Source organism: Podarcis cretensis, assembly GCF_951804945.1.
Source record: "Podarcis cretensis genome assembly, chromosome: 6".
Classification (NCBI taxonomy): domain Eukaryota; kingdom Metazoa; phylum Chordata; class Lepidosauria; order Squamata; family Lacertidae; genus Podarcis; species Podarcis cretensis.
Genome location: NC_137175.1, coordinates 84527282 through 84552468, shown reverse-complemented (window position 1 = coordinate 84552468; position 25187 = coordinate 84527282). Strand labels below are relative to the sequence as shown.

The 25187-nt window shown below is 41.2% G+C and overlaps 1 protein-coding gene across 5 annotated transcripts in view; it reads right to left on the bottom strand.

Moving 5' to 3' along the window:
- The window catches only part of KCNT2 (potassium sodium-activated channel subfamily T member 2), a 229981-nt gene that overhangs the window by 27646 nt on the left and 177148 nt on the right, over positions 1 to 25187 (bottom strand). For 3 of the 5 annotated variants that reach the window (XM_079981180.1, XM_079981182.1, XM_079981179.1), the window contains 7 exons: positions 23833 to 23982; positions 18976 to 19205; positions 16237 to 16453; positions 14663 to 14768; positions 13011 to 13183; positions 10146 to 10217; positions 2083 to 2217 (listed from right to left, as the gene is read on the bottom strand). In XM_079981180.1, the coding sequence (XP_079837306.1) occupies positions 2083 to 2217; positions 10146 to 10217; positions 13011 to 13183; positions 14663 to 14768; positions 16237 to 16453; positions 18976 to 19205; positions 23833 to 23982 (1083 nt within the window). The remainder of the gene's footprint in view (positions 1 to 2082; positions 2218 to 10145; positions 10218 to 13010; positions 13184 to 14662; positions 14769 to 16236; positions 16454 to 18975; positions 19206 to 23832; positions 23983 to 25187) is intronic. The other 2 variants (XM_079981183.1, XM_079981181.1) reach the window with 1 other exon arrangement.

Below are 25187 nucleotides of genomic sequence, written 5' to 3'. Positions count from 1 at the left end.
CTTGTTTGTTTGTTTGTTTGTTTGTTTAAGAAAGGGCAACCCAGATGTGGATTACTGCAAATTAACAGCTTGAAGGCATTTGTTCCTTGCACACAAAAAAATTAGTGAAGTAATTATGGGTCCAATAATGGCAATATTGGCAAGCAATTTCATCATGGTTAATCTTCAGGGTACAGATGACAGCAGGACTATAAGAAAAAATGGTGCTTGAAGGACTTTTTTTTTTAATCCACTGCCATCCAGTCTATTAATCTACCATTAAACTAGATGGTGTAAGGTAGCAAACTAAGAGCAGATTCACATACAGAAAATGTGAATGAATCGTAAAGGCAGAGAAAATTTACTCAGTTGAAGAGCTAATGACTTTTCACACAGAAGTTCCAAGTTTCATTCCTAGTGCCTCTAGCTAAAGAGAATCATTTAAGCCAGAATGGGTAGACATCCTTGGGCTCAGTGGGCCAATGGTTTCAACTCAGTATTGGGTAGCTTCAAGTGGAAGCGAAGTCATCCTGAAACTACAGAATTAAGCTCCAAGAAAATGTGGCTAGAAACAGAAAGGGCCATATCAGAACAAAGAAGAGACGGTGAATGCAGATTATATGTACTACTAAACAGTAGTGTACTGGTCTGTATAAAATAGCATAAAATGCTTTCTGACACCGCTCTCATGTGTATACCTAATTTTTGAAATGTCAAGCGGGACTCTTCCCATTGGTCTCGCTCCTGAAGTCTGCATGTTCAGTGAAACATTGGTAATGGAAGCCTGTGAGTTTATAGTTGTGCACGCATAGGTTTTCTACTCTGCTAGCAATCTCTTAGTTTACACACAGAAGCAGAGAGCTACTGCTCAAGAGCTACTCCTTAAACCAACACAACCTTCTTCTATAAATTCTATCTTCTTCTTTTTTAAAAAAAGAAAAGAAAAAGGGAATCAGGAAGTACTGACACTAGCTATGAACGTTGGGGTAGGTAGGTAGAAGAACATTTCATAGCAACAGAACTACTCACCAAGGAATAGTTCAAAACAACAGGCACCGTTGCAAAACCAGCAATGGCCATCTGTATTGCTGCAGTTTATTCATCCAAGATTAAAGGTAAAGGTAAAGGGACCCCTGACCATTAGGTCCAGTTGTGACCGACTCTGGGGTTGCAGCGCTCATCTCACTTTATTGGCTGAGGGAGCCGGCGTACAGCTTCCGGGTCATGTGGCCAGCATGACTAAGCCGCTTCTGGCGAACCAGAGCAGCGCACAAAAACGCCATTTACCTCCCCGCCGGAGCTGTACCTATTTATCTACTTGCACTTTGACGTGCTTTTGGACTGCTAGGTTGGCAGGAGCTGGGACCGAGCAACGGGAGCTCAACCCATCACGGGGATTCGAACCGCCAACCTTCTGATCGGCAAGTCCTAGGCTCTGTGGTTTAACCCACAGTGCCACCCACGTCCCATCATCCAAGATTACCAAGTGGTTAATTACACACGGTAGTAAATACGCCACTTGCTAACGTGTTACTGTATTCTAGCAGCTGCCACACAAAGTGTAGCAAGCAGTTGTGTCTTAGTAGTATGTATTCAGCAGAGAAGTAGTATCTATGATGAACAAGATGCGAGAAAGTGCAGGCCTCATTCGTACTGCCTGACGCCAAATGTTAGCTGCGGGGATGCAACCTCAAACCTATACTTGACTCACCCACCACAAGAAACCAGATTTTAACTGAACCTTCTGGGACCCAGTGATGAAAGACCTGGAGCAGATATAACATGCCATGAAGTTTCAGGCTTAATCATACTGTATGTGCCAACCAGGAGTGTCAACTTGAATAAAATATTGTGGGAGCCCAAGTCAGCCCTGCCCCGCCTAATCGATCACATGGGGTTTGGTTTGGTTTTAACAAATAGGTTGTTCTTAAATTTTATAAAGTCACACTCACACCATACATTTAAACAAAGCCATATCTAGGGGGTGGGGTAGTCAGGTTTTTTTTTGGGGGGGGGGTTGCCCTGGGTGCATTCCACTTAGCAATCTTCACCATAAGAAGAATATGCCATATGCAACAAAGGTACAAAAGTACTGCCACTTACCGAAAGAGGGTTTGTACATTTACAATAGTTTTAGCATCTGCCATATAGTCCTCTTCAGCACTCATGGTGCTTTCCTTATCCACCACGACCACGTTTGCAGCAAAGGTCACACCACACCTTAGCAAATCATCTAGGCTTTTGAAAACAGGGCGAAATGTTAGGCAATGTTAAAAACATATGGCTCGTCATAAAATTAGCCACATATTGTAAGCAACCTTTACAATATTTAGGAATTTGGAACCCTGGAGGTCAATTTACAACCTGTGGTGAGCTGATTGCCCTGCAAGTCGTTGAACTCAACCTTTGTTGCACCTTAGCATGCAAAAAAAACAAAACAAAAAAAACCCTATCATTTGCTGTTCTGGTGGCTCCTTATATACAATATGGAAGCAGAAAGCCAATATACGACATTTATTTCAACTGGTTTTCAAATGGTTGCCATAGGCCCAATGGTCATGTGGCATGACTCAGCCCCTCAGTAGATCAATGCACACTTTGATTAACTAATCAAGAGCCAGCCACAGGAATGCCCATTCGTTTCCTGCAACCCCAGCCTTGCAAGAGAAATCCCACCCTCTCACACTTTTAATAAGGGTTGACTTTGGTAGCAGCTGCTTCAGCGAAGTTGACTCAAGACCTATTTGAGTGTGCCTGATTGCATTGAAATCTTACACACAAGCACAAGGGAAGACAGGAAGCTCTGCCCCTTGTGTTGATAGCTCAGTTGCCTTCCACACTTTGGAGGGTGGTCTACAATGGGGGGGGCTCCTCTTCTCCTGGAGGCTCCCACCATGATTTATAATCCCAATATTTCAGGGTTCCAAGTTGTGCTTTCATTATCACCTTTCTGCTTTGTTTTGCTATTGCTGCACCCTGAAGTGAAAGGAGAGATGGTTGACCATCCCTGGAAGTCACTGGACCAACCCACCCCTGATTTGCAACAGCTGGCCTTGACACCAGACATCTGGGTGGGGTAGGGAGTTTAAAGGCGGGGGGGAGGTTATGAAAATGAATGTTATATTATATAAAATATAAATGTATTGTCTTATTTCTCCCACTCCCCCCCTATGATAATATATATTGCACTTCTCCTTCTCCTCCTCCTCCTCCTCCTCCTCCTCCTCCTCCTCCTCCTCCTCCTCCTTCTTCTTCTTCTTCTTCTTCTTCTTCTTCTTCTTCTTCTTCCCTTGGAGACCTTTGCATGACAAGTGACTAATAAGCCTAATATATGAAATGAAATGAGTAGAAACCCTTGAGTAGAGGAGGCTCCGCCCCCTTTAGACTTCACCCTCTAACTTGTAGGTGACAATTGTGATTTGCTTAATGTGCTTGTTCCCTACCAGGACAGACTTTGCTCAAGACATCGATTCCATAAAACATATTTTGTTGCACTGTGCAAAATATGAGCAAGCCAGGGCTGAACTGATACTACCCTTGCTGGTACCTTTCCCAGGAAAATCAGAGGCTCACTGTGTCAGGTTCCGATTGGAAGACCAGGCAAATGCTAGAACATTAACAGTGGCAAAGTTTTTATTGGTGGTTGCAAGAACCAATGATCCCTATTATTCTGAACAAAATGCTTCTTTAACCTGGAGGTAAGCTGTATGAATTGTGTATTGCTTTGTAACAATTTGTTGGGTCTCTGGACCATAATAAAGATTGCACAAATAAAGCTTGCTTTAAACCAGTATCTGAAACCCACATTAAAACCCAGTTTCAGATTTCAACAGCCAATGTCACTGCCAATATACTGCTTAACCAAAGAGCAATGTTTGCTTCATGGAGTGGGAAAGAAACAGTCTTTCTGAGTCTGTCATCCAACTTATTAAACTGTGGTTAATTAGGCATTGCATATGTACTGACCCACAGTATGATTAATTTCCCTTGGCTGATTACTATCTTTTGGGACACTATTTCTAACTAAAAAAGTAAAGGTCAATTTTAAAAAATGAATAAACCAGACATACTATATTGGATAGTTGGTAGGAAGTAATTACACAGCATGCTAGGAAGGGTGGCAGGTGCAACGTTTAAAAAAAAAGTTGGTAAAACTATTGCTTGAGTTGCATTAAGATGGCATTTCAAATAATCATATTTCATTTCCAAAGGCTTCTCATGAAACTGCATTCTTCCGGAAACACAGCATGATGACATTCTTCCCTGCAATGATTTCCCGGTGTGTGAAAGCATTTAATTTGCTTCTAAGATGTGAGACAAAGTTTGGCACTGCTTGACATTACGCAAGCCCTCACTGTCCCCTCCTTGCCTTGTTCAATCCACCAAGAAGGTTGTTCCATGGAAGGATTGCTTTGCACAAATTAAGTTCATTAATTGCACGCCCCGTAAGTTTTGGGTGAACACGTAAAGCAGGCACCCCCAAACTCGGCCCTCCAGAAGTTTGGGGACTACAACTCCCAACATCCCTAGCTAACAGGACCAGTGGTCAGGGATGATGGGAGTTGTAGTCCCCAAACAGCTGAGTTTGGGGGTGCCTGACGTAAATTGTGAACCTAACAAATACATTTGCAGGCGTTTATCATACATGAAGGCTTGTCAGAGAGACAGCAAGACAGAGGCTGTCTGGTAAACATACACTAAGGTTAAAACAAACTGGGTTTGTTTCCATATGGTGTGGGAAACTGCATTCAGACAGCTGACACCAGCAGCTTTCCATAACTGGCAGTCATGCAACAGTAGCAATAATTAAGAAAGCAGCAGAAGAGGAGAAGAGTTTGGATTTGATATCCCGCTTTATCACTACCCTAAGGAGTCTCAAAGATGCCAACAATCTCCTTTCCCTTCCTCCCCCACAACAAACACTCTGTGAGGTGAGTGGGGCTGAGAGACTTCAGAGAAGTGTGACTAGCCCAAGGTCACCCAGCAGCTGCATGTGGAGGAGCGGGGAAGCGAACCTGGTTCACCAGATTACGAGTCCACCGCTCTTAAACACTACTCTACGCTAGCTCTAGCACTTCAAACTGTTGTTCTCAAATTACAAGAAGGTCCATTGAAAGCATCCCCCACACCACTCTATGGGGGAATGTAACAGATATGGATGTTGCTTTGGAAACACAAAGAAACACTTTTGATGCTGATGCAAGCATGTAAAAACAGAAAGAGAGCCCTGTGGATGGGGCATACTAAATTAATATTGAGGTGAACATGATGATCTAAGATTCAGCTCCCAAAGACACTAAGGTGCCTGAATGCTTTTTCCAAGGTGTGTGGGTGTGGGTGTGGGTGTGGGTGTGGGTGTGTAGCAGCTAAACAAAAGTGCCGTTTAGTTCAGAATTTTGCACAAGAGAGAACTCCCCCCTTCACTTCAGGTCATTTGTCTTATCAAAACCACCCACTCTGAGAAGCTCCCCACCTCTTTTACTGTGGGTGGAGGAAACTTCCAATCCAGATTCTAGCTAGAGACAAGAAATTAAGTTCAGTAGCTGCCTAAATGGAATTTCCGGAAATAAAACGCCAAGCATACGTTGCTGTCTTTCAAAATTCACACTTATCTGAATTTTGCAATGAAGTTATTGAACCAGAAAATGTATATATTTAGGGGAATCATGCAGAAAAATGCACATCTTAGCAAGCAAAAGAATAATGTACAGCAATGCATTATAGTAAGGGGAGATGCTTTCAAAAACATGTATGCAGGGCAAAATTACATTAAACTGCGTCCCTGAGGAAAAAGCTGTGTAACAAACAGATGTAGGTACATGGCAAACAGAATATAAGATTGAGAAATGTAAGGTAATGAAAATTGACAAATTTGTGCATTACTAATTGCAGTGGATTTAGCTCCTCTGGGTGAAACAAAACAAAACAAAAAAGCAAAAAGCAACCCACACTCCAGGAAAGCACATTTACATCATTTGTAGCTTGTGTCTCTAATACTGCAATATTTACAGGCAAGTTCACATATTCAATTCCCCCTGTCACATACAACATGTAGGTTGTCTTGTATAGTCAGGGAATTGAGAATGCAAAGGCTAGAAAATGAACTCTTCACTAAATAATTAGACATTGCTGTTGACTTGGAAGAACAATCATTATGTGCTTGAACACAGATTCAAACGATTGACATTCTGTCCATGGTAAATTCAAATTGACTGTGATTTCTGCATCGTGAATGGACGTTGTAGGTATTCTTCACCGTACGTTCAGATGACAGCTTGTCAAGTTACAGAAAATGTTTCAAAAGTGGGTGAAACTAGGGCATGGAGCGCTGTGATCCATTAGCACGATGCTCCTAACTCACGAGGGACAATGGTGAGGCTCGACAATGAATGAACTGAGAATGCCTACTTAGAATGAGTCCCAGAATCCTCTGGAATCTTCAGGGATTCTTCATCAAAGGAATGGGTGCATAAATATACTAAGGGCTAGAAGGTTCTGAAAACACTGGTGTTCCCCATGTGTGTGTATTTCCAGTCAGGATATAGGCTTACTGGGGCAGCTAACAGGAGTTGAGACTACTTTGATTTCAAGTGTATTAGACCACAGTGCAAACATAATGATCTGCTACATAAATTATTAACAGATGAAATTAGACATGCAGTCTTAATATCATTTGAACAGATAAGCATTAAGATGCCAAATTACCACAATTTCCTCCCAACTCATTATAATTTTATAGCATTCTTTTGTATTTTTGCCAGGCTATTAACTTTTAATAACTGGAAATGAGAAATAACAGGAGAGAAGGTGGTCTAGACGGGATTCATTGATAAGTTATGCCGCAGTGGCGAAGAACCTTTGTACTTCTCACAAAAGGGTCTTTTGATTAATGTTGCTTTACTAAATTCAGATATAACTTCCAGCTTTAAAACCCGGCAGAAGATGCCATAACTACTACATACAACCTGTTTTCTTCAGTGTATTTTAAGTTTTCCAATTAACTAAGGATCCACATTGTGCCAGAAGGAAGAGAAGTTTAATGTATCAGCAGATTTTGCTCAAATAAACAGCATGGGCTGGCTCCGCTAAGTTGTGCTAAATTAGCTGAACTTAGATCACACAAACTGTGTTCAAGTTACTTAATCTGGACCTAACTCGAGATGATCAGGAAACACTGATATTTTAAAAAAATATTCAATATATATGGCGGCCTACAAAAATACTGGGTTGTATCCCAGTATCCCTGCACACTGTGTGTGCAGAGTTCTGCTAATGCAATGGGAATTCCCTGCTTTTCCTCTCACCCCTCAAAAAACACATTTTCTCCATAGGGTGTAGATTTTATGGGTGGGGAGGCAGCTTCAGAGGAGAGGATGGGAAAGTTTGATTGGGAAAGCAGAGTGGAGAAGAAACCGGGAGATGTTGAAAATTCATACAAAAATAGCTTATTTCCAACATATCAAACCAAATTGCTCAGATTACGATTTTTTATATGACAGCAACAAACAGCTGCTGAATTATACACCAATCTTAAGTGTGTTTCTCGTTTTTTAAAACATATATTAGCCATTGCTGCCAATAACAACTAAGACAGAGCTCTGCAAAAATTCCAAAGGCTGTTTTCATGTATCCAGGGGAATTTGCATCTTCTGTACTGATCCACAGGGAAGAGTTTGGGGAAACTTCCAACTTGGAACTAAAGGATAGCCTGCAGCTGTCATGTAACATTTCCCTCTGGGGAATTTCAATGGCAACACTTTTTAAATTTAAACTTCCCACAGTGCTTCAAAGTACTGGCACATGAGGGGTTCTACAAAGCATTTTGGGGAATGTAAATAGCAGCCGCAAACTGCCCCTCTGCTTATGGGCATGCCTTTGTTGTTCACCACCATGTAAGCCTGGAATAGGAGCCCACAGCAATGTAAGAGGGGATCACAAGCCCTGCTTGTAAGTTGATGAACAGATAAAATGGCAAGGGGGCATTTGATAGCACACCAAAAAGCCCTTGACAAGCAGAAGTAAAAGAATCTAATCCCAGTTCCAAACAAAAACTGGCTTGGACAAAAATGTAAGGTAAACTTGCGAATGTACCTTTTATCATACGTGGTGGTTGTTTAAGGTAGTAAAAGCTTTCTGGGAGGTGATATATAATGAAATGAAAAAAAAATTGTTTAAAATAACTTTTGTTAAAAAACCAGAAGCCTTTCTATTAGGAATTATAGGTAGAAATATTCCAAAGGAACAGAAAAGACTCTCTATATATGTGACAACAGCTGCTTGAATGCTGTTAGCCTAGAGATGGAAAGAAGAAAGAGTCACTATCAGAGAAGATTGGCAAACCAAACTTATGGACTATACTGAAATGGCAAAGCTGGCTGGAAAGCTCAGGAATCAAGAGGACAAAAACTTTACAAAACAATGGGAAAAATTTAATAGACGACTGCAAGCAGATGAAAACATTAGCAGGGTTTTAATCTCACTTGTAATGTAACAAATACTATGGAAACTATGGTTGGATATAAAATATAGATTATGGAATAATATGCAGTTCTAAATGTCGACAATGGGACCCATGGAGGGGATGGGAAAAGTCTCGAGATTCAGAGTAATCTCTGTATATGGATATACATTTGGATTGTATTTGTAAAATCAAATGAAAATGATTTTTTAATTAAAAAATGCAAGGTCAGTTTGTAAAGACTGTCTAGCTCCCTTTTTGTGGCATAAGTGCAAATGGAAAAGCGTGTTCTCCATAACAGAGAGCACGTGTTGCGTTTGGGGGAACAGGCCACCCTGCAGTGACTAGGCAAATTTGGTGAGGAACCCAAGCCTTTAAGTGGTTAACTTTGGGTTGCTGGGGAGTTTTGATTGTTGCCAATTTGGAGGAGGGGTCAGAGTCTTTAAATACAGGGGCCAGACGTAGGACGTCCTCTTGGCCATTTAGCACCGGATCACCCGCCCTCCCTCCCTTTTATAGGGTGGTTTTTTCATATCGCTTGACCTTGCTATGCCTGTCATGGGGTCGTTCGCCTTGGTGCGGGGGCCTGGTAGGAATTTTGCCATCTGGCTGATTGGCTGGTGCCATTTGGTTTTTACCTACTGCGTAGCAAATCGTCACAACTTGTAAGGTTGGCGGTTAGGCATTGGTTAAATTGGTGCTTGGAGGGGTAAGTGCCTATCCCTCCAAATGATGCGAAGGGAATTCCGTTAAAGGAATCCAGGGGCTTGCCATTCTTTTCGTCCTTGTCCCCGGAGTCGGACTTGGGCCGTGCAAGCCCCACCGGAACATGAGGGTGAGAGGTGATGGTCTGTGTCCCAGCCTCATTTTCTCACCCAATACTTGTTCCCCACGCTGGCTTCCGCTGGAATCCGGAAGGGCCAGCTCTGTCCTTGAGGGCAAGGACAGATAGTCATAACCAATGCCTAAGCAACCACTCACATTTTTTGTATTTTAATAAAGTTGTGGCCAAAATTATGCCAAAAACCTTAAACAAAAAATCATGTGTGAAGCGTGAATTTTTTGGTGGGTGGCATTGTGGGACTCAACACGCAACAAGTCTTTTCACTGGATGTACCCAGTTCTAAAACAAGGACAAGTTTTAAACAAGAAGTCACAGCAGCACATAGTGCAAGGTATTGTAATTATTAGACTAGCCACAAAGTGTGTGTGTGTGTGTGTGTGTGTGTGTGTGTGTGTTGGAGAGAAATAAACTCAGAAACAGTGTAGCTCTAGCTCTCCAAGTCCCATATCACACTGCATTCTTGCCAAATGTCTAAACCACTCCTGTGAATCATCCTAAATCCTTCATGTCATAGTGGAGTGACCTTGAATTCCCCGTGACCTTTTTGAGTCTCTGGAGAGCAAGACAGTATTGTAGGTGCCCCAGTGACTTGAAAGTGAGTCATGGTTACTTAGACTTGCAGAAATATTGTCCCCAACAATAGAGCCCCTTCCAAAGCAAACTGGAATCTGGGTCTCAGAAACAGGATTATTATTTTTTAAAGGGTAAAATAGTAACACAATGGTTCAGAAGGGTGAAGGATAAACACGCATGCAAATATGCTACCATTTGAACTATGACACCACACAGGGACACATGCAATTACACCACAGCACGGCACAGCACACTACAATATTGAGTGTTCCAAGGATTTTTTTTACCTACTTGTCAATAGAGCCCACCATGTAGTAAACCATTGGAAACCAACAGATTGCATCCAGAAAATGCATATCTGGCCTAAGCAGCAGATGGGTCACAAAGTGAAACATATTGTCACAAAGAGTCATGAACTAAAATGCTAACAAATGCAAATGCAATTTGGAAATACTATGATAACTCAAAGAACACCTTTTTTATTATTCATTCAAAAGGTTTATCTCATTACAACCCCAGGTAACAGGGGTTTTTACTTAGGGAAAACTATTAAATAAATATGATTATATACATATCAGTACTTCTAGCAAAAGTGTCAAAATCAGACGCTTTACAGGGCAGAATAAACCCTATGCTTAACGACACTGTATTGATAAAGACAGATACCTTTCCCACACATCCTGTAGGAATCACTTTTCTGCAACGTGGCCCCAAATAGGGGCTGCATGTTGGGTGGCGCAACAGTGTGCATAGGGCAGATCATATAGGCCTTTTTCTGCCTATCAGTACCTTGCCAGATGCTGCTGCAGCAGATTAGTAATATCATAATCATAATCATAATAATTTATTATTTATACCCCACTCATCTGGCTGGGTTTCCCCAGTCACCCAGCCATCATCTCATATAAAATGGCAACATTTTTGTGCACAATTTCATCCTCATGAATCCTGTTGAAATCAATAGGTTTTAAGTCTATCTAACTCAGTGTTGGATTACTGCGGAGTCGCTGAGCTAGAGGATCAGTAACGCTTTGTGTAAGCAAAACTTTTCATACATGCATTTTCAGGAGGCATGTGAAATGGCATAGTTTTCGATGCTTGCTGCTGAATTGTTTTGATTTTATGTTTTAACTGTCTTCCTGTGGGGAAGGACAGTGTATAAATATAAATAAATACATTTGTGAACCGTATTTTGTCAATATTCCCTTTTTGTTGTCGTCGTCAATATACTGAGAAACGGCAACACAGGGAGAGGGAAGTGTGCTACAGAATACTGGGGGGAAACAATACTTTTAAAATGTTATATTTAAAATATAAGCCTCACAAACAGGATGTAGTGCAAGCACTAGAGGGCACTGTGGTTTTAAACTCCAAATTTCAGCGCAGTGTGAAATTTTCAGAGGTGACATTGAAACAATATCTTAAAGACATTTCACACATTATGATTCCCGGAAAGGAAGAGCTAGAAAGAGATCTACTATTGATCATAGGTTCAAGATCTTACATTAGTGAAGGTTGATATTATGAGACTATACGGCATAAGGAAGGGAATAGTGACAGTTCAGGGTTCTTGCTCTTAACGGGGCTACTTCTTGTGTTCTTGTTTAAAATATTAAAAGCTACCCTTTGCAATAACGTAAAAGCGACCTGTTATTATTAGCTAAGCCTTTGTCAGGGCAAATGCATTCCAATTTATGCTACGGTTACCAGAATTTTTTTAATGAATCCGGAGACACTTTTTTTTTAAAGCTGAGTAGCAACAGGGAGTCAGTAGTGGGGATGGTGAGGCAAAAGACCCTGGGCCCAAGCATACATGCATATTGTATACAGGTGTAAAGCCCTTCTTTCGCACCCTGTGAAACATAAATGTGCAGTTTTGTTAAAAAAACTGGCCAACGGCCACATGCCCGTGACTCCCCAGCCTTCCCCGATCTCCTGCCCCCTTCCCTGTTTGTTTTGACAGGCTCAGGAGTCACAGGTGGGAAGCTGTTGCCCAGTTTTTTAAAAAACTCTGCGCATTTATGTTTCACAGGGTGCAAAAGAAGGGCTTTGCACCTTGCCTGGCAGAGAAACCGTGCACCTTGCACCCCTCCTGGGCAACATCCGCCCGCCCGTAATTCCCGAGCCTTCCCTTATCTGTCAAAACAAAGGAGGAAGGGGGCAGGAGATCTGTACCGTCGGACGTCCCTGGTTCCCCTTTGGCAGTGGCGGCGGCAGCGAGCAGCTCCTGAAGCCAGCCAGAGCCAACTGCACTACAAGGCTGGCTCCGGGCTGCTGAGGCTGCCGCTGCCACGTTTCGCAGGGACAGATTTGCAAATCTGGGGACATTCTGGGGACAGAATTTGTCCAGGGACAGATTTGCAAATCCGGGGTATGTCCCCGGGAACCGAGGACGTGTGGTAACCCTAATCTACGTTTCCCTGTGAAGCAACCGTACCTATGCAGAAGTTCAGAACGTGAGAAACAGGCTACCATATTTTTCACTCTATAAGACGCACCAGACCATAAGACGCACCTAGTTTTTAGAGGAGGAAAACAAGAAAAAAATATATTCTGCGCAGCGAAAGCAGCAATCCCTCTTGCTGTTCTGGCTTCTGGGATAGCTGCGCAGCCTGCATTCACTCCATAAGACGCACACACATTTCCCCTTACTTTTTAGGAGGGAAAAAAGTGAGTCTTATAGAGCAAAAAATACGGTATCTGGTGGAGGTTGAGTTGAAAGTGGGCTGAAAGCTTGAATTTGTGCAAAAAACAAACAAACCCACAAAACTGTGTATGCATGCGCCTGTGTGAAGGGTGGCGGTGGACTCTTTCAAGATGAAATGTAACATTTTGCAATTCCCAGTAATACGAACGGCAAGCTAATATGTACAGATGATCCTTCTACAGCTCATGCGATAGCCATGTTGAAATTTCATTTTGCCGTATTTTCAAGGCAGTTGCACCTTAATCTGTCATATCTGAAGTTCACCGTTGGTGCATAGAATAAACACTTGCTGCTGACCATCTTCAAGGTACTGATGCCATAATACTTCCAGTTGAAAACCACCCATTTAATGAATTAGCCAGGGATAATGTAGAACGTAACTGTGCCCTGAATATGAACTCATATCAGTATATTAATAATAATAAAAACAGCATTTAAAATCCACTTACGGATTATCTAGTAGTAATACTATTGGATTGAGTTCTTTCTTTGGTCTGTAATAAGCCCTGAGAGGAACGATAAAGTTGTAGAGACCATTCCCAGCAGTCTCTGCAGCCACTATTATGATTTTGTTTTTGAATCCGTAGGCTTTGGCATCTTCGTAGTAATTATGTTGGCATCCCTAAAACCAGAAAGTTAAAACAGGCACCATGGCCTCTGTTTACAGGAGAGACTGCAAGAAGACTTCATCCTCAACATAGTAACTTGATGGTAGCTGAATTTGTTGAATTTAAAGACCTGCCCACTTCATGAAATATTGTTGCATGCACAACAGAGTACCTATATTGAACAAACTCATCACGTTCAGTACTATAAAAATGGAAATAATAATAATATTGTTATTTATTCAGATTATTGTAAGATAACCCTCAATGGGAGAATGGTTGATGAAAACCTATGCAGAGACGGCAAAATAGACAGTGCTGATAAAAGACACAAATTTATTATCTTTTAAAGAAGAGCAGAAACCTTTTCTAGTCTATATAAAACGTTATTTCCCATTCGTGAAGACCACAGAGGGGTTTGAAGTGTAAGAAAATAACAGAAAATATAAAGAAACATGTAAGAGAAGATGAACTTGCATAAGATGGAACCTTCAAACAAAATTGTATGTAATTTGGGTTATAAACATTAATGTTGAGTGATCAGGAAGTCACTCATTTTGTTGAATTGGAGTATAATTGCTGAGTAACAAATGTAACTTTCTATATGGAAAAAAATATTATAAAAATATTATTGTAAGCTGCTGTGGAAATACTGTAAGCTGCTGCAGAAATTCTAAATAGACTGAACAGAAGTTTAAAATGTGATAAATAATAAGATGAGCTTATAGTTAATTTGATTTTGAGTTCTTCCTGGGCCACACAGATGAACATTCCCCATATCTTCCATGCTGCTGTTGCATGATGGACAATTCAGACATGTTGAACATGAGAAGTTTGGTCTCATGTTTGCACCGGACTGGAACCAGACAGGGCAGTTAAATATATCCTGCCGTATCTGATCAAGGAAGTACTTTCTGATCTAGGTATGTTTCTCATCTTCTTGGACATACATGCAGACAAAAGGTTTTGCTTCCTCCACACCTATGAATGAAACCTAGCTCTTAATTCCCTGCCCCTCTCAAAATAACCCATTGATTACGACAGAATCATAGGACTCTGAAGCCTAACCCCAATTTCAAGGTTGCATCTACCCTACATGGCATTATATGGCAACTGTACTCTCACAGTATATGAAGCTTCTGCCCCTTCAGAAGAACATCTCTGGGTAGGGCAAGCCCAGTGTTTCCCAAACCTGGTCTCCAGGTGTTTTTGGACTACAACTCCCATCATCCCTGACCACTGGGTCCTGCTAGTTAGGGTTGCTGGGAGTTGTAGTCCGAAAAAGCAGCTGGAGACCCAACTTTGGGAAACTCTGGGCTAGACTAATATGTGTGGGGCCGTGGCAACCATGTTTCTACATGGCAAGCCATGAACCATGCCAACAAAACTGTGTAACAGGCCTTATGGACTTCATGTTGAATTATCTAGGATACAAATGCAGCCATGTGCACAAAATAAACACACAGGAAACACTTTATACAAAACCGTAACTTTACCTTATCTAACCTTAGGCAGCAAAACGGCACTTTTTCATGAAGCAAATGGCAGAAGGTGGGAGAACTTCCTATGTACGGGGAGTAAGGGGGATAGCCTTTCAGATACCTAAAAGAAAGAAATGTGTGGTCTTATTATCACTCTCAGCTACTTATTATCACTCTCAGCTATGAGCTTCCTCAGGACACATTCCAGTACAGTGGGGACTCCGCTGCCTAGGACCCTCGTACCTACGGGACCGCCTCTCCTTGTATGCCTTTATGGACTTTAAGGTCCATAAATAACACCACTTTGGAGGTCCCAAGCCTCAAGGAGGTTAGATTGGTTTTAACTAGGGCCAGGGCCTTTTCAGCACTGGCTCCGACTTGGTGGAACGCTCTGTCACAAGAGATTTAGGCCCTGCAGGATTTGACATCTTTCCGCAGGGCCTGCAAGATGGAACTGTTCTGCCTGGCCTTCAGCTTAGACTCACTCTGACCCCTTATATGGGATATGGTGTATAAATTTTCCCTTGGCTTTTTTGCTGGCCCATGGAGGACCGGCATGGATAGCTGGCTCAGGTGAATATCTGATGTTTCCTCCCTTTATGGTCTTGATTTATGGGCTACTACTAAAATGAGGCTCCATTTTAAGCTGTATTTTAAGCCATATTTTAATTAACTGTTTAAGTGTTTGTTTGTTTGTTGTTGTTGTTTTGTTTTTTCTATTACGTTTTATTGTAATTCATATTTGGTGTTAGCCACCATGAGCCCAGCCTTGGCCGGGGAGGGCGGGGTATAAATAAAAAAATATTATTATTTATTATCAATATCTTTCCATGTACGTTGTAGCCTCCTTTACCTGAGACATAGAGTTACTATGGAGAATATTCCAGTTTTTATACAGTCTCACTAGTGTCCCTATGTAGCAATCTGGAATTTTAAAAAAGCTACTGCGTATCTGCGAAAGACAAAAACAAAACAACAAATGGGCTTTCCTGGTTCAATTGCTCTGCCTGTGATCTCATTGCTGCCTCGTTTTTTCCTAAGCCCGTTTTCTTCTGACTCTTCAAACAGAAAAACTCAGCTTTGGATTGTTGATCAAATCTTACTTTGCATATACAACCATCCCTGTTTGCATACCCTGACCTTTTGGCTTCGGACTTCCTGGCTGTTACCTTCTGTTGTCCTTTCGGTGCACTCTGTTCCCTTTTCTTTTACTTCAGAAAAACTTGCCTTTGCCAAAAGGGAACTGATTCTGCTGATAACAGTTTCCAGTGGGTGTCGTAAGTTCCACTGTATAAATGCATATTTGTACCATTGGGGCCGCGAGTTCCCTCTCCCCTAATTTTAATTTCTGTTATTATTAGTCATATGCAAGATTAAAAATCAGGATTTTACTGCTTTGTTTGTCTTTTACCGCTAACCATTTTCTTGAATTCTATCCTTCAGCACCAAGTACATATTCTGGGGAAAGCTGGTGCATGCCTCACATGAAAATATTAACATTTTGTTTCTAATTATTTCTATCACATCTAATATCCTTTCTTCAGCTCCATGCTAATAAAACACAACTTATTTATGTGAACGGAACATACTCAAGGCCATTCGAAACTTCTTCGTCTGAGGGAGTTGTTTCATCTTCTGACTGGTCACTTAAGAGGTCGCAGGTATGAATTGCAGAGGTGTCAGCAACCTCCAAAACGGGTGCTATGCTGGGCCTCCTGCCTGTTTTTCCTGCCTCTGAAGGAAGGGTTAGGGTAGCCACGCTCGGAGATCTGCAACTTGTATCTTGCAAATCTATAGCCACAGTACCTGGAAGGAAAGGCAGAAAAGAAACAAAACAAAAGTGGGTGCGGGGCGGTGCATAGCTGGAGGGCCAACATATTTGATTTGAAGAAGAAGAAGAAGAAGAAGAAGAAGAAGAAGAAGAAGAAGAAGAAGAAGAAGAAGAGTTTGGATTTGATATCCTGCTTTATCACTACCCGAAGGAGTCTCAAAGCGGCTCACATTCTCCTTTCCCTTCCTCCCCCACAACAAACACTCTGTGAGGTGAGTGGGGCTGAGAGACTTCAGAGAAGTGTGACAAGCCCAAGGTCACCCAGCAGCTGCAAGTGGAGGAGCAGAGATGCCAACTTGGTTCACCAGATTACGAGTCTACCGCTCTTGACCACTACACCACACTGGCTCTCAGAAATGAGTTGAAAAATATAGTAATATGCAATTTGATCCAGAGGACTAAGAACCAAACTTGATGTGATGTCAGAATTGCAACCCTTGCCATGGACAGGTCAGGAGAGACCTGAACCCTCCATCTCCTATACTTTTCCCTCCCTTACCAACTCTATGTAAGGATCTGTGGCTGGAAATCTGTGGGGGGGGGGCAGCTAAAAATTCCTGCACTTAAAAAAAACAACACACCCATGGAATGAAGGGTTCAGTTTCCACTCACTTCAAATCACTTCCCAATATCCACGTCATATGGGATTGGCAAAGTGCCGGATTTATGTATAAGCTAAACAAGTTTATCTTAGAGCCCCCACACTCTTGGGTCCCCCAAAAAAACTTAAAGGAAAAAAATCCTGGATGTACATTTCCAAAATATAAGATAAAGAAACAAATAAAATAAAACAGTGTCTTGTGTTGTGCAGGCTCCTATGATAAGTAATGCTAGCCTGCTCCTCAAAATATTCAACACAAAAAACAGTGACAATTTGTTGTTGACAAAGGACAGCTGGACATATAAAGGGCCCCATTACTTTCAGTAGCTTAGGGCCTCATCAAACCTAAATCCGGCCCTGAATTGGCAGGACGTGGACTGAATCACATAAGTGTAGTAACCTACCAACATTCTTATTGTTTATTTATTTATTTAGATTTGCATACCACCCAATGCCCACAGGTCTCAGGGCAGTTCAGAAGATAACATCACAATATAAAAACACAAAATACACAATCAAAATAAAAACAAAAACAACCCAATAACCCCCTCTCAACACATTTTAAAAGGGTATCAGATGCTCGTCAGCCAAAGGCCTGGTTAAAGAGGAATGTTTTTGCCTGGCGCCTAAGGCGTATAATGGTGAACATCCCTGGGGAGAGCTTTCCCTTAGTTATGCATTAGCCCATGGAAGATAAGGAACACCCCTTCTTCTTTTTTTGAGGTGCCCCATCGCAATAGTCTCAGCCGACTGTAATATGAGAGGACTGCTTTCTCCTCAATGGCATCATCAATCCCTGTGAAACACTCAGCAAGGCCCACTAAGATAATTATTCCCTCTGAATTTTGGCAGACTGATAATCATTGCATTGATTACAATTCCAGGAGAGGGACCAGAAAAAGAGAGAGATTTGTATTTAATTCCATATTGCATTGTAAGGGTGAACACTTATCTGGGTGGGCGGGATGAAGAGCCCACCCATTTTAACCCAATCAAGGCTTTAATGAGCATGGGAGAGACTTGAAATGGGCTGCAATTATTTGAGCCGAAGGCTTGGATTACCTGTTCTAACACTCACTCTTTCTGTAGCTATTACTTGAAAAATCAGCTTCTGAAAAATAGAGCTGTTCCCCTCTCAATCAGTACATGAATTGTAAGATTACCTTAAGTAAGGTTTGAAATAACAACACAGGGCAAGAACACCGAGTGCTTTTACATAAAGTGATGTGCAGGAACTTCGATTTGACTCATCTAATTTATTTGAGGTTGTGTCAAAATGCTGTCTCCGATTAACATTTTATGGGGATGTAGTCAACACAGGCTTAAGGAGAATGTACCATCAATGTAATGGTATTTTTTGTGATACACAGATGACATGAGAAAACTCGGTATACTTGTTTGTATAACATTATTCTTGTTTATAAAACCCAATAAAAATAAATAAATAAATAAATGCAATACTAAGAATGGGGGGAGGGGGGATAAATCCCATTGCATTAGTGTCATTTTTTTAATGTCTTTTTTGTTTTCATACTGTGATTTTATCTTGTGAACTGACCTGAGACCTGTGGGTATAGGGCAGTATACAAATTTATAATAGTTTTGTATTTCATACATTACTGGTAGTCTCATACCCAAAACTGCTCAGAAATTAATTTTTTTTAAAGTGCAGATTTGAAAGGATTGACCTGCCATCTTGACTCAAATTAGTGTCTGATTGTGTCCAAACCTGGTCCTTGATCTTGGGAACCAACATACAAAATTTGGTTATAATATCTTAAGAGATACCCAAATACATAGCGAACAAACTGCTTCCCAAGACATATAGCAGATTTTATTTTGTTGCTTCTTTTTTATATATTTTAACAAAACCAGCATCACTTTATGTTTGCTTACCCATACTAGCAATTATGCTGTGCACTGGCAACCGAGAAGGACCATGATAAAACGACCTTGACATGTGATTTCTCCGATGCTGCTCTTGCTTCTTAAAAGCTGAATTTTCTTCTTTTGTGATGTTGATATAAAAGCATATATCTGAAGAGCTCATGATATAGCGAGGCCCTGGGTTGAGCAAAATATTTTTGTTGTCTTCCCTCCTGACACCAATTAGACAGACACCAAACCTTAATTTAAAATTTGTATATATAAAAAAGTGGTTAGGAAAAAATGGAACAAAGTGCAGGATGTATATAAACATAGACCTAAAAATAAATTTATTTTTGTATCCCCCACATTATGTGGAAAGCTCAAGTTGGAAATACATTACTGCCCCCGCAAGGTTCCAATATCAGAGAGTTTGTGCCCCCCCCCCTCTGCTGCTCACAAAGAAATTAGAGTTGAAAGAAGCACCCTCTTGCAGCCAATACTCCACTCCTTCACCATCTAATGAATCTTACTGGTCCAGTAAATGTCGCACCCTCAACTAGGATCTCTTAGTTCTCTATACTGTAATACAGTGGTACCTCGCAAGACGAAATTAATTCATTCTGCAAGTTCTTTCATCTTGTGAATTTTTCGCCTTGCGAAGCACGGATTTTGGAAAAGCTTCATAAACCTCAAAAAAGGCTACCACACCGCGTGCTATGAGTTGCTCCTTGAAGTCAAGTCGCAACTGCACCCCCTGAATGCACCCTGGGTATTAACGGTTTTAAGAAAAAGGAAACAAACTTGCAAGACGTTTTTGTCTTGCGAAGCAAGCCCATAGGGAAATTCATCTTGCGAAGCAACTAAAAAAACGAAAAACTCTTTCATCTTGCGAGTTTTTCGTCTTACGAGGCATTCGTCTTGCGAGGTACCACTGTATTTGATTGTGTGAACTGCTTTAATTCTATCATTGAGAGGGTGCAGTCTATCTTGCAAACCAGAATGTGTCACACGGGGCTTGCGCAAAAAAGAAAAGCAATGGAAATGGCCCTTAAAATGTCTATTTTGTTTTTAAAGGAGCTCAACCACTTTTGTAACTTGTCCAGACAAAGTTCTCATGGTGTCCATTGTCCTCATAATTGTTCCATCTCTTTCTCATTGTTTTTCGACTTAGGCTGCGTCCAAACTAGGGTGCTAATGTCTATTTGTGTTGCTGTTTCCATGTGGAAGTTTGTGAGCCTTCATCCACACATGGGCATTTCAATTTTATGCTTCTAAAATCTGTCTAGATTTTAGAATGGGGGGGGGGTGTTTGAGGTGTATTCCCACTGTGTACTGCTGTCTCTTCCCCTCGGTTATTACTTTTCTGTCCACAATAAGATCCCAAAATCTGAGACCCTCTATGGGCATGTAAGCAGGTATTCATTTACTTGTGTACTTCCATTTTTTTTTCCCCTATTTTTTTAAATACAAGCTTCCCTGTGTACCACATTTGCACAAAAGAGCAGTAAAAAGTGTGTGTGTGTGTGTGTGTGTGTTGCTTCAAAGCTTAGCAAGAATTTTGAGTTGCTCACATGAAAGATTGCTGCTTTCTTTCCTCCTACTATCTTTTCCTGTCTCCTGTACCTGAAAGGTACTACAGTTGGTGCCACTGTTATTTTGTGCAAGAGCAGTTCTGCAAAATACCTGCTTTAAATGAAATATAAAAATACTGTGAGCCTGCCTTCAACTAGTAGAAAAGGGTAGGCTGCATAATTTCCTTTGGGCTGATGGAAACAGATTAGATGTAGGGTGTGTGGTGATAGATGGCAGCCAATGAATTGTCACAACATTTGTAAAAACCAAACACAGTGTGCTTCAGAGTGTCCACAGTTAGTTAACATGTGATTTTATATTGGAGTGTCTTCCTTTATTGATTAACCACAGCCCAGCAAAATCTGAATTTAGTAGGGAGAGTGGGGGCTGCTGCTTGAATAAGGACAATTTGTGGGCACTGCCCCCCCTCAAAAAACCCCATAGAGACACAAGCAGTTTCAGATCCACATTAAACTCCAGTGTGGGTGAGTCCTAATTTTCTTTTTGTTAAATTGTGAATTTGTTCCATTTTCCATTTTCTTTAAACTAGTTATTGATCCCATATGCATTAATTAAGACCTATCTCAAGGGCTCCAAATCCACTTTTTTGTGGGGTGAAATGGTTTCATATTTGTGGAAGGATATACAGGTGCAATTATGCAACTAAAGCATTAACCCTTAACCAGAACTCTTAGCTCCAGAAAGAGAAGATATAGAGGTAACACACAAAGTTTTTCTGTTTTTTTTTTTTTTAAATGGGACAATAAGAAACTCGAACGTGTGAAAGAACAGTGTTCTGGACACATCCTCAAGTACGTATTATTCAGTGCATATAGGACTTGAGAAGTCAAAACTAGCATCTTGGACTGGGATAAATATAGGATGCCCTGAGAGGTATCATCTTACAATACCATTGTCATCACAGCCTTTTACTCATCCCTTTCATATACTGACGAAATCACACAAATTGCCATACAGTCAGCATATTTTCAAGCTCTGCCTTGCACAGAATTAGTTCCCCTCAAATTATGTTTGTGATGAAATGCAGCTCCTGCATTATAATGACATCTCAAGGGATATAACAGGGAAATGTTTTAAGCCTTTTTCATGTTGCACCAGCTAATTTCTCTAATCAGACTCTTAATCCCACCCCCTGCCCATAAAATGAAAGAAGACTCATATTATGCACCATATTAAAATTGTGTTATTATTGCTGAGCAGAGACCTATTTTCAGGTCCTTTTCTCACTACAAAGTGTTCTTAAAACCTATTTATAAACAATTGAAAACAGGTAAAGAGAAAATAGCTTTGCCTCTGATGATTTAGAACATTGCTTGCATTTGTGTGTGTGTTTCTGAGCTTTATACAGTAAGACAGAAATGGTTTGTCCTAAAGCAAATCCATCTAAGTTCATACGCTGTATGCTGTGTGGCACAGGTGAAAACTATTTTTCAGATCAAGGTCTGTATGCTCATCTGGGAAACCTTCCTGGGGTCACATGCCAGAGGGGCCACAGAAAATAGTGGACAAAAAAATATTAAATTCCGCTTTCTACAGAAGGCTTGTTTCTACACGCTCACATACACTCTCTCTCTCAAACATACCTCTCTATCTTCCATCCAGGAAACCTAGAGACATTGTGAAAGTTCAAGGACACATTCCACACAGGCAAAAACCCTCAAGGAGGGTGTCATTGTGGGCTGGCGAGGAGTGTGGCCTAGGGAGAATCCCAATGGCCAGACAAAGAGACCCAGAGGAATTGAGTTTCCCCACAAATACCCATTTACCACTTGGCAGACTAGTTGTCTGTACCGTTTTTGCCAAACTGTAATGGGAATGCACCACACTTTTCTGAGCATGACCAGAACTCCAAGGAAGCTATTCTTGAAACAAGAACTTGTGTGAGATGCAAGAACGTCTTTCTAAGTGTAACTCACTGAGAAAGAACACTCAATTCTGTCCTCTAAAAAGAGAACATGGCGGCTCGAACCACTTTTGGGGACACTACCACCAAATGTGGCACATTACAATCTTTTACATCTTTCTGTTTTGACACTTTTTTTGCTTGAGATGACATAGAGCACCCTCCCCATTTATGTGAGTAGTTGGGGACTACTAGTTGGGACCAGGGCTTGCACAGGAGAGAAAACCAAATTTGGGGAGCATGATGTGGATTTAACATGGCTATGGCCATGGGATTTGGGAAGGGAGGAGTGGAGTGCTGAATTAAGACTTTTAGAGAGGCCCTGAGCACTTAAAATATTTTGGTGCCTCCATATATACAGTATCTAATTAAAAATATAAACAATAATAAACAGTAAAATAAAATTTTGGTTTTTTAAATGAAACGAAACCTACAGTGGGATGGAAAACAAAGTCTTCAATCAGTTCCTGTAAACTAATCTTACGTGACACATCTGCTTCTATACTTAGTAGACACCCAGCCTGTCTTGTTGCCTAGTCGTTCTGTTGGGATTTTTAATATCCTTCAGCTGAGAAAATGAATGCTCAGCTGAGCAATTTGTGACCATTCATGTTAAAAATCTGTCAATGGAAAATTTCTGTGTTGCTAACCTTCCCTTGATGCCTCAAGCACGTGTTTATTTTGCTTAATCCAGCCCTAGGGAAGTGGTAAAGTGGGCATAGGCAAACTCCAGCCCTCCAGATGTTTGAGACTACATTTCCCATCATCCCTAGCTAACAGGATCAGTGGTCAGGGATAATGGGAACTGTAGTCCCAAACATCTGGAGGACCGGAGTTTGCCTATGCCTGCGGTAAAGGAAGACCTCTCAGTGCATAACCAAACAGCAGATCTCACTAGGCGTCAGGTGGTTTTTCAATACATAGGATTTCTGATGAGGGCTGAACAACTGGATCTGTTGTCTCTTCGATATCAACCATATCAATGCCAACTGAGATCAGGACCATGGCGTCCAGGGAGAGCACTATTTTCCCAGTGAAAATTGCATTTATGAAGCTCTTATCTGGTTTGGCCCAGAACAATCATTATCAGCCCCCAAACATATAGGAACTGGCAAGAAACTTCCAGATGAGAGTCTACACTCGGTAGTCTACTTTAAGAATGCAGTGAGAAAGGTGTAGTAGCTTCTGAGCTACGGAAATGGTACAATTTTAAATTCCAATGTACCCAACCAAGGCTGTCTCTGTAGCATACATTCACATAAAACCCTATCAACTGAGGTGCAGGCTTCTTACTAACAGGCCAAACAGCCCTGTGCATTCCAGTCAACCAAAGAAAGAGTTTCTGAAAGGAAGTCACATTAAATGCCACCGTTAGAAATGAAACATACTTTTTGTGTGCATGGAAAGATGCATATGTGAAACTCTTTCCCTCATATTCAGCAAAAAATACACTCTCCTCCAGGATAATGTGATACACTTCATTACCAGAGCATCTGCCGTACATTTTCTGCCACTGTTCTGGGGATTGTTGGCCCTCCCTGAAACACATATAGAAGACAATATTAAACAGTTTCACCATGCAGATGGATGGTGGATTCATGACATGAATGGAGCCTCTTCTCCGCCATTGATCGCATGGAGATGACGACAACCTTCAAGAGTGCCAAGAAGAAGTCCAGGATAAAAAGTCATGCATGGAATTTACTGAGGTTGGATTCCCACTCTGTCACAAGCCATTTTATAGTCTCTCCAACTTCCCCCGCAGGGAGGAGCGGAAGAAAAACAGAACAGCTCAGAGAGTTGCCTGCCATCTTCTTCAGGCTGACTCTCCCTCCCTCAGCAGTTACCTCAGAGGCACCATCTTGTCTTGAGGGGAAGAGAGATCTAGCTTTCTAAAAGCTGCACACGCCTTTGCATGGTCTCTACCACATCGTTCTGTCATTTTAGCTCTTGTTTTTAATTTTAATAATTTTAGGTAAACCATTTTGTGAGGTTGGCTTGAAAAGCAGTATACCTGAAATAAAGGCTTAACTCCCCCCCTTTTTTTACATTACAGTATAACATTTTTCACTTCAAGACGAATATCCTGCTGTGGAAGTCTGCAACGGGAAGGACACGCTATGTAAAATAGAAAAACCATCTGTGATAAGGAATTAATAGTAAGAAGGTTTAAAAACAGCAAAACTACACTCCCCCCCCCCCGATCTTATGCTAATTAATTCCTATTTGGTAAAGAAAACCGCCAAATGATCATGGGCTCAGGACTCCACACACACTTGGCTGAGCACATTAATGCTAATGAAGCTATGTTTCTCTTCCCACTTTCCCTTCAGTGTTCTCGTCTGGCAAGCAAAGCTGTTTCCTCCCCTCCGCGTCTCTTAGCAGGTGCCAATGAAATGGGAGCCATTAATATCTTGACATTTGCCTGCCTCAGTGTGTTGTGGCGTTTGGTCCACGTTGGGCGATGCTCGGCTGCCACACAAAAGGCTAAACACTCCCCTGTGAGCAAATGGCAGTGTTTTATTCAGAGGGCTCCCCACTCCCACCTTGCGACTTTTTAATTTTATTTATTTATTTATACTTCTTCAGCATACAAACAAGCATTGAATAAAATGAACGAATAATACAAAAACAGAAGAAAATACAAAAGCGAAATGACAAGGATAAAAGCATAAACTACAATAAAAAAAAATTTAAAGCATTACATTCTTCTAAAAAAGGAAAAAAATAATACTGAAAAAGA